This window comes from Cibotium barometz, chromosome 49 (assembly GCF_041138505.1).
Source record: "Cibotium barometz isolate CiBa-2024 chromosome 49, ASM4113850v1, whole genome shotgun sequence".
Lineage (NCBI taxonomy): Eukaryota > Viridiplantae > Streptophyta > Polypodiopsida > Cyatheales > Cibotiaceae > Cibotium > Cibotium barometz.
The window spans coordinates 38,593,826-38,607,065 of record NC_141094.1 but is presented as its reverse complement, the minus strand read 5'-3'; the positions used below and the strand labels follow the sequence as shown (position 1 = coordinate 38,607,065).

Sequence of the window (13,240 nt, the reverse complement as noted above, 5' to 3'; positions counted from 1 at the left end):
ACAAGGACCTAGGTAACAATCTAGCATTCCATTGCGCTTTTTTTTTTTAAGAGTTTCTTACAAAATTTTTAAAAAAATCACAAATCAAGCAAAATTGGGCATTTTGGGCAAGGGACATTATCTCTAGTTCTTCCATACAACCCTTGCTAAGATTAATTTTAGGATTAGGATTGAGTAATTTTTAAGATTAGGACTTTTTATTTTTAGGGTTAGGATTTGACTAGGTTAAGACTGGCTAATTTTTAAGGTTAGGATTTGACTAGGTTAAGACTAATTTTTAAGGTTAGGATTTGACTAGGTTAAGACTGGCTAATTTTTAAGGTTAAGGTTTTTTATTTTTAGGATTGGTGTGAGCATCCTACATGTTGGAGTTTGTTTGCTCTAATACCATTGTTAAGCTTTTCGCTTAATTAAACATTCTTAAACATAATTAAAGAGATTAATACTTCAATAAATATGACGTAAAGACGAAAAGTTGTGTTGTTGCATTGAGACACAAGGCCTTGTTAAATAGGTACAAATGAAGAGGCACATCCCTAATGAAAGGGTGTGACTGTTGAATGATCAGTTATGTCCTTTAGACTTAGAGATGTGTCCTTTGATCAATAGATGTCTCTTTGAAGAGACATGTCCTTTAGTGATGACCCATGTGACAAGGTGTGACCCTTCACTGGTATACAATATCTCAAAGACGAGCAACTCTCTGATGCACGCGAGCTTTCTCGGCATCAATAATTGAACAGATCACAGACACAGCTGCATCTAATTCACCATCAGCATTGACCACCACATAATCAAAGTCGCTTAAGTGCTTGAGCTCCTCCCTAGCAGCGGCAATTCGGAGCAGTAACTTGTCTTTTGTCTCAGTTCTCCTTTGAATCAGCCGTTTCACAAGGGCGGCCTCGCTCTCAGCAACTAGATAGATGAAAACAGCATTGGAGCCAAGTATCTTTCTAATGGTTGCCGCCCCCTGTACGTCCAACCGCAGCACCACATCCATACCTCTAGCCAAGCACTCTATGATCTATCAGAACATACAGCCATGTGTACCTAGATGAGCAGTTGTTCTTACAGAGCCAGCATAAAGCCATGTGCACTTCTATAGCCATTTTTTCCTAAATGGACCACTGTTGATATATAAAGAACAAGACCCAGATAAGCACAACCATGAGAAGTGCACCTGCTCTTTGGGTATGCCTTTGTAGTCTCCATATACAAGTGCATACTCGAGCAGCTCATTGTTATGGATCATAGACTCGAATTTCTCCTTAGATATGAACATGTAATCCTTGCCATGGACCTCGCCTGGCCGCTTTGGCCGTGTTGTAGCCGTTACCAAGAAGTGTATTCCGTCTCTGACTTCCTGAAGCCTCTGTGCACAAACAAAAGAGTGGTACATGGATTGGATTTTAGCTGGCATGTGAAGATCCATCCTACCACAAACAGGGAGATTGCATCGCATAACCTTGGCTATTCTGTGTGCATTTTCCACACGACTGCTTTAGGAGATGTGTGCTTGGATGGTTCGTTTGTACGATGTGTGTGTTTCTCCAATTGCTGCATGTGTGTGTGGTGGGTTCTTGATGTATGTGTTCATGAGTGGGAGTGTATGCAGGTGTGCACATTTCACTTTAAAGGGTGTACATACATGTATGAGTGGAGCATGTATGCATGTATGCGGACAGCGTGTGTGCATGCATGCGTGCGTGCGTGAGAGAGAGAGAGAGAGAGAGAGAGAGAGAGAGAGAGGTTGTGTACTTAAGGGGGGCATAACCTTCATAAAATCTTCACTAGTTTCTTCCAGTTTTAAAAATAGACTTGACCCTGCTAAATAGGGCCTTGAACTCAAGAAGCATCACTAAGGCCTACCCATGGCAGGCCCAAGATGACTGGCACCTTGAGGGCTTACAAACACTGGTTAAAAACACAATGTTCAAGACACAATAAGGGTTAAAAATCTTTACAAAAGAGCAGCCTCTTGAGCCTACTCATGAGAGACAAATATGAGTTGAATTGAATTTCTTCAAAGTTTTCTTATCTTCAATGTGCACGATTACATGCTCAAAAGTTAATCGGTACCTTAATAACAGCATCTTTGCCAACACCGCTTGAGCCGCTGATGACTATAACCATTGGTGTAGTCAGGGGTGCTTGAGGTCTGGTCTCAAAAGGTGAATGAAAATGTTGTTCAACATCTTGAAACATCGAGTCCTGCACATGCAATGCCATAGAAAGAAAAGCACCATTTTACTAACTCCTCCACAAAGCACATGCCAGAATACAAGCGATTGGAGAATGAATGGGGTATGGGCACATCCCCCCCACCCCCTCTCCCTCCCTTCCCAACACACACATACACACAAAGAAAACAAACAAACATATAAACCCTGCCCATTACTCGCAACTTTGCCAAAACTTGGAAGAACTAACCAGTTCATTAGCTCCACTTGATGTCATGTTTATTCGATGGATAGTTTGTCACAAGACCGTCTTCCACCAAAAAAAAAATGGAGATAACAGCCTGTGAAATCAAAAGGGTTAAATTTTTAATCGAAACTTCCAAGTGATTGGAAGTGCCCTGGTTAAATGAGGGGACAAAGGCCCGAGTGCAGGTGAGGCTGGTTACAGAACCATGCCCGCCCATCGATGGGGGCCCATCCAAACCACCCGTGAAGGAAGGACCAGTAACCTTGTGTGATTGCCTCAACTGTCATAACTTGGCTGGCATATTATTTGAAGCTAGGCTTATACCTAGGGACAGCCCTAGATGGAGATGCAACAGGTAATAAGTGACTTATGGGCACTCCAAGCATGGGTTAGTGTGAAAGGGCTTACTTATTACTTAGTGTGCTTTCATAAATTATTTATAAGCCAGCCCTATGTAAGTGAGTTATGGGCTCAGAAGTGGATACCCCTCACAAGGACTCCTTAAGAATCAAGACCCAAGCAAGGCCTTGACCATGGTTCTGGCCATACACTTGGAAAGTGGGCCCCGACGGTTTGGGATGCAGGGGCTGTGCAACAAGCATGGCCATGGTGTTGGAGTAGAGTGAGCACAAAAAAAAGAGGGCCTATAGGGCTCCCCACCACAAAGGTCATTTCTGACTCCTCAAAAGTGAGGTGAGGACTGATGGGGCTGGTGATCTAGTGGCTAAGCAAGAAGTATGGTAGCATGCGGTCGTGGGTTTCAATCTCACCACGCCACTCCTGTCTCTCATGCATGCAAACTATGAGTGCACTCGCGGAGAGAGCAATGAGCACGTGATGGGATATTCTTGTATAATGAGCCACTTGAAATAATTTAACCTGGAGCGACTTCATGGATGATATGGAAGAATGCCCCAGAATAATAGGGCACCATTATGCAAACCTTCAAAGGTTGGCATCCCCATAGAAGGGGCTTCACTCAGCCATAGGCCTAGAATTTGAAGGCTGTGGTACCCTTCCAAGGGGTGTTTGTCCATGAAAAGAAGGGGCAGAAAAACAGGATACCCTTCAAAAGAAAGCCACGATTTTGAAAAACAGTTATATAACCTTCCAATGTCTTCAAAAAAAGGAGGTTTAATATGAGCCCTTGAAATGAAATTCTGGGGTAGCCCATCTGATGGGCAAATGCAGCATGGAAACCCCATTCCTTAAAGACATAATGTCAATGTGTGTGTCTGTGTGTCTGTGTGTGAGAGAGACAGAGACAGAGACAGAGACAGAGACAGAGGCAGAGGCAGAGGCAGAGGCAGAGGGAGAGAAGAGAGATTACTCTTAGACTCGCTGTGCAATATCCGGGGTATGCTGAGGCGGTCTGCACTTCTTTTTTTGAGAAAAAATACTTCGCCCCGGAGTCGATGGCGTCTGCCTTCCCTTAGTAGACGCGTTCGCCCTCCTGGCAAGCATGATCTCCAGGCATAATCCTTTGCTTGCCGCCATTGCGTCTCTCTCTCCCTCTCTCTCTCTCTCTCTCACCCTGTGATTGTCGCCACTGCGATGTGCGGGCAAAATTGCCCGCCCAAGTCCCGGAGCGCCCGTGGGCGGCGGGCAATCGTGTGTATCCTCAGGAGGCCACAATCCACATTCACACATGTAAAATGGCTTCTCCACCATAGCTTCTAGTTAATCCATTAGATTTACACCACAAGATTTGTGTTAACTCACAAAAATTCAAACAACATTTCGTATGGTGAGCTCAAATTCATGTGGCAACAAATGTCCCAAGTGATTCATGCACTGTCTCTCAACTAGTATGTCAAAAAGTCCATTCAAAACATAATATGTTCCTTCTCAGGGAAAAAAAACATAATATATCGAAAAGTCCATTAAAAACATAATATATTGAAAAGTCCATTAAAAACATAATATAAAAAACACAGTGAAAACTTTTAGCCCGTGGTTTTTTCACTAGCTACAACTAGAAGTTTTGGTGGTGGTAAGAGATGTCAACATGTGGATATGCACTATGCAGGCTAAGAAGCCCTTTCTCAATTTCTTAAATGTCATTGCCTTTCCTTTGATCAAAGGTCGTCACCTTTAGAACAAGCTGCATGGTTAGGCTCTACAACAAATACTGACACTTAAACAATCAAGACCATGTACATAAATTTTGAGTTAGGGAGAAAGAAGGGGTTTTTTTGGGTGGGAGAGAGAGAGAAGGGGTTTAGAAAATAAGCGATGAAGAGGGGTGTGTTGGAAAATAAGTGATGAAGGGTACTTGGACATGAGGGGGAGTCTGCACCTTAGAGATAAGTATGGAAAATCACAATGGTAAATGTTAAGAAGCATTGTAAACCTCAAAAGATGTTAACCATGCATGGTAGATTCCGAAGAAGAAGGCTCTTACTTTAAGTGGGCATGTGGAAATCTATCTCAAATCAAGGGGAGGTAGACCTAGGATCAAGGGAGATGATTTAGGACATGTAGACAAAGATTAAGCTAAGCCATAAGCTAATGATGGCCTATTTAAAGGCCCCACATCTAATGGAAATTGTGTGTGTTGGATCAATCACTTTTTATTCTCCTAACCTGCTTTGTTTCTCATGATTTCGCTACGTCATAAAGCCCTAATCAACCACGAATATGGTTATTCACCTTCAGAAGTTTTGTCCGTGTTTGCACTTATCATCACTTCCCTCAAGTCATCTGCTACATAATCTATGGTGTTGCTTGCAAATGAGGATCAATACCAATACCAGGATGCAACAAAAACAATACTTAGGGCTCTTGAAAAGAGTTCCACTTTGTAGATGAATGTGGGAGAGGGTTTGATAATAATCCCACATGGGGACTTATGGGAGTCCTAGAATTTTTGTATAAAAGGTGGCTCATTTGAGAGCTTAGACACACTTTTGGGCTTAGTTCATGCAAGAGCTCCTTTGAGAGACCTACTCTCCCTCTTCTCCATAGAGGTGAAGACTCTTCTCTCACCCCATCTACATCATTGTATGAGGTTAATCTCTTCATTGAATCATTAGCAATGTCATGAGTCTTTCTCATCCTCTTCTCTAATCATTTTACTCTTATGCATGCTTTTAGCATTTCATTTTTGAGTACATGGATTGATTTGAAGCTTTCATGGAAGCTTGATGCTTGAATGTGTGCATGCTTGTAGGAAGATAGGAGTGGAGTGAGGTCTTTCTCTTTGCTTGAGTGCATAGTGATTGTATTCCTCTTGCTAGTATTTGTGAATGAATGGGTGTGTAGGAATGAGGACAAGTTGAGCTTGTGTGTGTGCTTAGTCTAGTGTCATGTGATGGTAGCCATAAGCATTCTCTCCATTCGTGGATAAGCTCTTGTGCACCGGTACGGGTTGAATCCCTAGCTCCGAAAGGGATGCAAATCCCATTGGATTGAGCTTAGTGTGGATCGTACTCCTCTTACTACAAGAGAGAGGGATACATATATATATATATTTTTATCAAAAAAAAAAAAAACAAAACAAAACACAAAAACCAAAACAAAACAAAAACACATAAAAACCCAAAAATCAAAACAGAATTTGACCTTATGCACTTGCGGTCGGGACGTCTTGTAGAGTCTAGGGCACCTTCTAGAGTGCCTACTCAGGAAAGTGGGACCCAATCGATAGGAAACTTGGCAGATATTGCTGAAACCCTATCTGAGTCCCAATCCGATACCCTTTCTTCCAGAACAACTAGTTCACTGTCCATGGACAATCTAGGGCCATCAACTAGTTATCCCGTAGCCCAAAATAGGACACCCACACGATCCTTTAATCCATTTGAAGCCGATACCATGGGGTTAACATTCAATGTGCGACTCCAATATGTCTACACAAATGCTCAAGGAGCTGAGATCTTTAGGGACCCACAACAAAGGTACCTTGTTAAGATCGCCGACATATTCTCAGAACTTGATAGAGCACCTCTAGTCAATGACCAGGGTAACATGTACATGGGTGGAGATGGTGTTCGCTATGAAGTCACCTACCATCCAGAAAAGGTAGACAAATTAGGGGAGCTCTCTAAAACAGAGTTTTTAGACATATCACAACTTTCCAGAGCAAGGGAGTCTAGAGATGATTGGCTCATCGAGCCGGACATGCCTGGACCTTCCAATGCCAAATCCTCAAAGCCATCCATAGATGATTTACTTCTTGTAGATCTCAATTTGGACAAGGATAGGAAAGGCAAGTGTAAGATGGATCAGGGGGCTGAAAGCCAATGGGAGTTTGTACGACAAATTCCTGTGACTAAGGTCTTACAGGATGACCCACTTCAAGAGGTCTATAAAGATTCGTTAGAGGGATATTATGCCACAACTAAATCACCAGAGCTGGATCTTCCTCTAGCTTATGTAGTGGTAGTTGAGAAGTGTGCAGGACACATGAACAGAATAGTAGATAAATGGTCAAATGAATACCGAACATTAGATTGGAAAGAGATTAGGGAACTCACGTGGAAAGGACAACCATTATTCATGGAAGTGTTCTCAACACATACAGCCAAACCAGGAGAGACAGCCTTTCTTGGAGAAACTGTTGCTCCTCCCCTACGAGAGTTCACTAGAGAGGGACCTTCAACATCTAAGTGGACCACTGCTAGTAGCCCAACTCTAGCACCACGATATCGTCCTACACCAAATGTGCGACCACAGGTCACACCACTACAACATCTTTCCCACTATGACAATCGGATGAGAGGGGAGCCAACTCGGCCTCCTATAAGTGCACCTCCTGAAATGAGGGTGACAAGATCTTTAGAGGGGTTTGGTGAGGCTGGTAATAGGGCACCCACACCAATTTTGGAAACATGTGGACCATCTTTCCAAGGTGAGGAACAATTTCCACTGAGAGTGAGAGGCCGTAGGCCCTATGATGAGTATTCACGACAAGTAAGGCCATCAACTCTTCAGAAACTGGTAAAGAAATATGAAGGGTCGGGAGATCCATACGATCATGTAGCAGCTTTTAGGCAAGCAGTTCGAGCTGAGCAAGTTGCTGACAAGCATACTCAAATAGAAGGGTTTGGACTCACTCTTGAAGGAAAAGCCCTGGCTTGGTTTCAGGCATTAGAGGCTTCAGACAAAACTTCTTTACGAGTTTTGGAAGAGAGATTCATTGCTGCTTTTTCCTTGATGGGAATTCAACATGACACAGTAGCGCATATCTACTCTTTCAAGCAGGGTGAGAACGAGAGTGTTAGAGACTGTGTAAATAGAATGAAGCAGTACATTAATCGTTGCCCAGAAGATGAGAAGCCCGCCCAAAGTCGATTAATTTCTCTCTTCTTAAAAGGCCTCAAAAATTCGACACTGCATACACATCTCTATGCTAAGAAACATACAAGTTTTAATGAGTGTTGCCATGATGCTATGGATTTCACCGATAACTTCAAGTTCCAGGATGGTTCTGGCCCTGAGGTTAAACCTAGAAATCAATGGGGTGATGACCAAAGTTCAGGGTCTAGCGCGCTGGTAAATCCAGATCAGATAGCTAACCTAGTGCTAAGGAGATTAGGACAAACCTATCGTCCACCCATGCAGCCACAACAACAACAGCAGAGAATGAGGAGTATACTTCCTACAGGTCCTCATCTTTGTGGAGCATGTGGCGGTGACCATAAAACAGAGGACTGTAATACCTTTTCTCCTCTAGTCACAAACCAACCCACAAAAAAGTGGTGCCAAGCCTGTGCTTGGAACTTTACTCATACCACCCAGGATTGTACTCGCATTGCGAGAATGAGACAGGAACGTGAGCAGCCGAGGGGTGGAGTGGCTCCACAAATGTATCAACAATATACAAATTTTGAACGTAAGCCACCGATGACACAAGAACAAGCACGACCTGTTCTTGGTGCTCAACCTCCTGCTCCAGGGACTGCTCCTGTGAGGGTTGTTGACTATGACAATTCAAATATGTGTAGAGAATTGGTAAACCCAGGCTATGTGGAGGAAGAATATGTATCATATTCATCCAAAGAAAATATCTTTGAAAGTCCCGTATACCCAAACCAAGCACTGGTGGAGACTCAACCAGGGGAACAAAACTCTTTAATGTTGCTAGGCGGCTACCAACCTAGGACTCCAGGCCCCTCAGGTCAATGGCAGCCAAGGAAAGTAGAGGCCAAACCAATGGGCCCCTGTTATGAGTGTGGAGAACCTCATTGGGCTCGTGATTGTCCACATCGCTCAAGGCAAGCATCTAGGACAAATACAACAGTGCAACAGTTTCCACCAATAGAAAGATATTGTCTGGGGTGTTGTGTCGAACATTTCCCGAAGGATTGTCTGTTGAAACCACATGAGGAGGGCAACTCTCAACCAAAGGTTTCACTTAACCTTGTAGGGGCAATTCCATCACCACCTTCATCTGAGAATGAGGATGTCGTGCCACTTAGAGTCATGACTCGATCACAGACACGAAACGTTGAAATACAGACTGATGAGACACCTCGAACTAGGGACACAAAGACAAATCTAGTGGACAAGACCCTACAGTCCAGTAGAAAAAAGACCACTAGGAGGAAGAAGAACCGAAACAAGCACACTAAAAGTGCATCCACTTCTAGTTCTCAGGAGAACTCTAAACAAAACATAAGGGATAAAACTTTTACATCCCAAGAAGTGCGTGAGGAACCTAAACCTGAGCTAAGTGCTAAACAAAATGAGGCTAGTACGACTGAGGATAGTTCTGGGGGTTCTGTTTTTGTGGATAAAGTGAATGAGACTCTAGATGCCATCATTGATGCTCATAGAAGTCGCATTGCAGCCTTATCTGAGCTACCCAAAAAGCTTCAAGAATACCCAAACCCTCGTGAAGAGAAGATCAATTTAGCTGTACATCAGCAAATCATTAGGGAAGCTCAGTCGATACTTGAGGGACCACCACCACCTATTCCTCGGGGCCCAACCTCTCTTAAGCCAACGTTAGAAACTATACCGGAAGTGTCATCAAGTAGGGAAATGAAAAGTGAGTTCATTTCACAAGCTCAAAGCGAAAGATCGGCACTAATTGACACTCCATTGAAAGAAGAAATTCTACCACCACCCAGCCTTGTCTTCCCATGCAATGATGAAATTATTGATGCTAATGAGGACATGGCAAATGACATGTGGGCCGCAGTAAATGAGAAAATTAATGAGAACATGTCTTCTGTTAGTTCGCCTCCATTCTCTGAGGTGGATTTTACCAGAGATTCGGAAAACAATTTTGGACGCCCAAGCATCCGGGAGGAAGGTCAAACAATGGTTTCTCCTAGAAGTAAGCATACAATGAAAACCTTACCATCCTATCTGGGAGAATATGAGAACTGTTCTCAAACCTTGAGGATACCCTCCATGCATAAAAGGTTGACTAAGGAGAAAAATATGAGTATGGTGCAAGCTATTTTGTCAGCACCAGTGGCTTGTACCTTACCTTTGCTTGAATTGATAAAGCTTAAACCTGCGTTGTGGAATGATATTGCCACATGTTTGTCAGAGCAGGTATTGCTACAAAAGGATCACCATGAGTGTACTATACACTCTGAAACAAAGCATGTAATGCCAGTTCCTATCAACAAAGTGGGAAAATTTTGTGAGGACGATCAGGGAAATGCTACCCTCCCATTAGAAGTGCGAAAAGTATCTTCAACTGCAATACTTGATAGTGGCGCAGGGGTGGGCATTGTAACAAGGTCCATTTGGGAAAAATGGAGCAAACCAGCTCTTAGGAGTACCAGGATGCGCTTGCAGCTAGCAGATGGAAGCTTAGAACATCCCCTTGGGCTGCTTGAGAACATATTGGTCACCACATGTGGGATTGAATATGAGCATACCTTTGCAGTGGTGGATTTTGGAAAGCATCCAAACTATGAAGTGATATTGGGTAGACCATTCATGCGACAATTTAAAATGATTCAAGATTGGGGATACAATTACTTGTACCTCAGACATGATTCTGTCATCACAAGGGTCAACCTAAGGAATCACTCATATCGTGATGTAACAAGGTCTCCAATAGATGAGTTTGATTCTGCTTCATCTGAGGGCTCAAAAATTACATTGTCAGATGGGCGAGAAGATCTATGGATGTGTGGAGCCTCCTGTAGGGATTTCAACACTGAGAGACTTAAGGGTAATCGAAGTGTATCTGATGAGGCATACATTCCACAACCCTTCCCTGAGCATTTAATTGATCCATTAGAATGGAGTCATGTCCTTGCAACATTATCGACATGTGCTTTACCAAAGCCAATTCAATTTTGTGACTCAGATGGATATGATATTGTTCCTATACGAATGGTACAACCATGTAACCTTCGAGATGATTTGTACTATAGGAATGCATCCACAACAGCACTGCATGTCGAGGAAGTCTCAGTAGAGGATTTGACACTCGAATCTGCTAATGATGCTGATAAGAAAGAGACACAAGCTCCAACACAAAGGATGTGGATAATTGATGAGTACTCAAGTGAGGGCCATGGCTGGCATGTTCCAACTAATCTAGTTGCTGCTCAAAGAAGGCCAGGCAAGAAGGATTCATCAATGTGGCTACCCAAAGATGCGTACAAACTTGTACCATCTATTCCAGTTGCTAAGCCTCTTAAGAAGCACATCATTTCCAAGCCCAAACCTCGGATTGTTACTCGATGGGTCCCAAAACGGGTTCTTAAAGCACAAGGTTATTATGAGGGTGCAACATCAATCTGGCTTCCAAAATACCATGGATTGCTAAAGGTAAAAGAATGTTTCAAAAAGATTCCAAAAGCCAAAATTGATTGTCCATATCAGTGGGTGCAAAAGAATTCAATACAAACTCTTCAAGAAAGGAAAGGTGGCTGTGATAGCACCTACAAAACAACTTGTGTTGATCTTCCTAAAACATGTCTTGAAACACCGGTTGTCTCAAATTCTCCATGTTACACAATTCCATCATCAACTGGTGTACCTAAGACTCATCCAACTCCAAAGGAGTCTCATTTGAGCATAGATTCTGGTGCTTCACTGCCTAAATCCTCTTATCTTGCTCAAATCCCAAGACAATTGCTAAAGTCTACACCTCTTAAAAAGGATATACCAAAAGCTAAAGATAAGGCGTTAACACTACAATTGAAGCTCTTTGGTAAATCAATGTTTGAATAGTGTGGTTCCTTATGCCTTTTGAGAATTATGTTTTTTTTGACACGGATCCACCATCAACGCAAGGGTAAGATCAGTGACTCCACAATAAGAACGACAAGCCAGGGCACTTTTCTCCCATTGGGTTTTTCCCCTCGGCTATATTTGGTGATTGGCACCACTAACAAATTTTCTTCGTTTGTTTTTTCTTTTGTTTGTTAATAAAACTTTGTGCAGAGATCTCAGCTTAAGAAGAGCATCAGATACGCCCCTACAGTCCACCTATCGTGCACACAAATTAGGAAGGGGGGAGATATGCTATGCTTACAAAGATCAAGGAGGAGCAATCTGCACAAAATCAGCAATTATTCAAGGCAAACGAACAACATCAACAGGGCACTACATCAGGTGTATGCAAATCTTAATCTTTATTTCTTTAAGTGCTCTTATCTTTCGCATATATGGTTTGCATGTACACAATATTGGCTGGTTTGAGTTTTGATTAGTAGTTAAAATGTGGTGAGTACATTCTAGAGTCTTAGAAAACTTAGTAAGAGATATTTCTATCCAAAGACAGTGTAGGATATATACCAAGGGAGTATGCCAAGTACTTATGTCTTCAAGGTATATTAGTTATCCCTAGTGGTAGTTATCTCTTAGATATGAGCTAGGTGCTATGAGTAATAAAAATTTATGAAAATATACCCTACAAAAATATATATACAAGGTGAATTGCGACATGAAGTGTCTACCGCCATGCGAAGTGCTTGGTAGGACCTGGGGATGTCTCAGCACCTTGGGGCCGATGCCTTGGTTTCCATGGGGTAAACACTAATGTCTAGAAGCTTCAGAAGTAGACCATTGAGGAATCTATCGCCTTGATAGATGTTGGTAGGACTCGGGGGTACACTATGGGCCCTCAAGACCGATGCCCTCATCTTCAAGGGGTACTCCTTAGGTCATAAAAGAAAGAAAAAGGGTCTGTCGCCCTTGAGATACCTAGCGGTCTTTAGATTCTCTTGGCGGAGGTCTCTGGGCCATTGCTTGGGTCTCATGGGGATAGAAACTTACTCTTTATCACCTTCTACACACATATCCAAAAAAAAAAAAAAAAAAAAAAACAACAACAACAAGAGAGAGCTCCAATCACCTTTGCTCATACTTAGGAGTAGGGTTGCCACTTAGGAGTAACTTACATACTGATAGGACATTGAGACTGCGGTCATAACCGGAGGTGTACAACGACACTTGCCTTTGCATAGCATTATCTACTACCTAAGTCTCACTTTGACTAGTTTTTACTCACCTCTTTTAGTATTCATTAAAACTTTAATCAGCCTTGCACTTGTATGCTCACGTGTGTAATTATTATTGCTGATTTTTGCTTTTCTTTTCTTTTTATCAATAAAGGACTTTACTCGTGTCAATTGTTTTTGTTGCAGCTCTTGCTACTACCGCGCTCGAGGACGTGCGCAAAATAGGAAGGGGGGAGTGTTGCTTGCAAATGAGGATCAATACCAATACCAGGATGCAACAAAAACAATACTTAGGGCTCTTGAAAAGAGTTCCACTTTGTAGATGAATGTGGGAGAGGGTTTGATAATAATCCCACATGGGGACTTATGGGAGTCCTAGAATTTTTGTATAAAAGGTGGCTCATTTGAGAGCTTAGACACACTTTGGGCTT

General features: G+C 42.6%; 1 protein-coding gene across 3 annotated transcripts; it reads right to left on the bottom strand.

The window, feature by feature from the left end:
• Positions 1 to 480: 480 nt before the first annotated feature.
• On the bottom strand, positions 481 to 4,077 carry LOC147610554 (guanylate kinase 2, chloroplastic/mitochondrial-like). Of its 3 annotated transcripts, XM_086786097.1 has the most exons (5): positions 3,758 to 3,895; positions 2,431 to 2,521; positions 2,080 to 2,211; positions 1,181 to 1,372; positions 481 to 1,024 (listed from the first exon to the last, which is right to left on the bottom strand). In XM_086786097.1, exons 2-5 carry the CDS (start codon positions 2,455 to 2,457, stop codon positions 686 to 688), a joined length of 690 nt encoding a protein of 229 aa, XP_086642223.1. In that variant the 5' UTR covers positions 2,458 to 2,521; positions 3,758 to 3,895; the 3' UTR covers positions 481 to 685. The 3 variants fall into 3 exon arrangements, with proteins under 3 accessions (XP_086642223.1, XP_086642224.1, XP_086642225.1); XM_086786098.1 differs by having other exon boundaries at positions 2,431 to 4,077; XM_086786099.1 differs by lacking the exon at positions 2,431 to 2,521 and having other exon boundaries at positions 3,758 to 3,891.
• Between the last annotated feature and the right edge of the window lie 9,163 nt (positions 4,078 to 13,240).

Coding starts and splice junctions, on each gene's coding strand:
- LOC147610554 (XM_086786098.1), bottom strand. CDS start 2,457: ATGACATCAAGTGGAGCTAATGAACTG. Junction 1,373..2,079: donor GCAAAGATGCTGTTATTAAG/GTACCGATTAAC, acceptor GTTTGTGCACAG/AGGCTTCAGGAAGTCAGAGA. Junction 1,025..1,180: donor AAGGCATACCCAAAGAGCAG/GTGCACTTCTCA, acceptor ATGTTCTGATAG/ATCATAGAGTGCTTGGCTAG.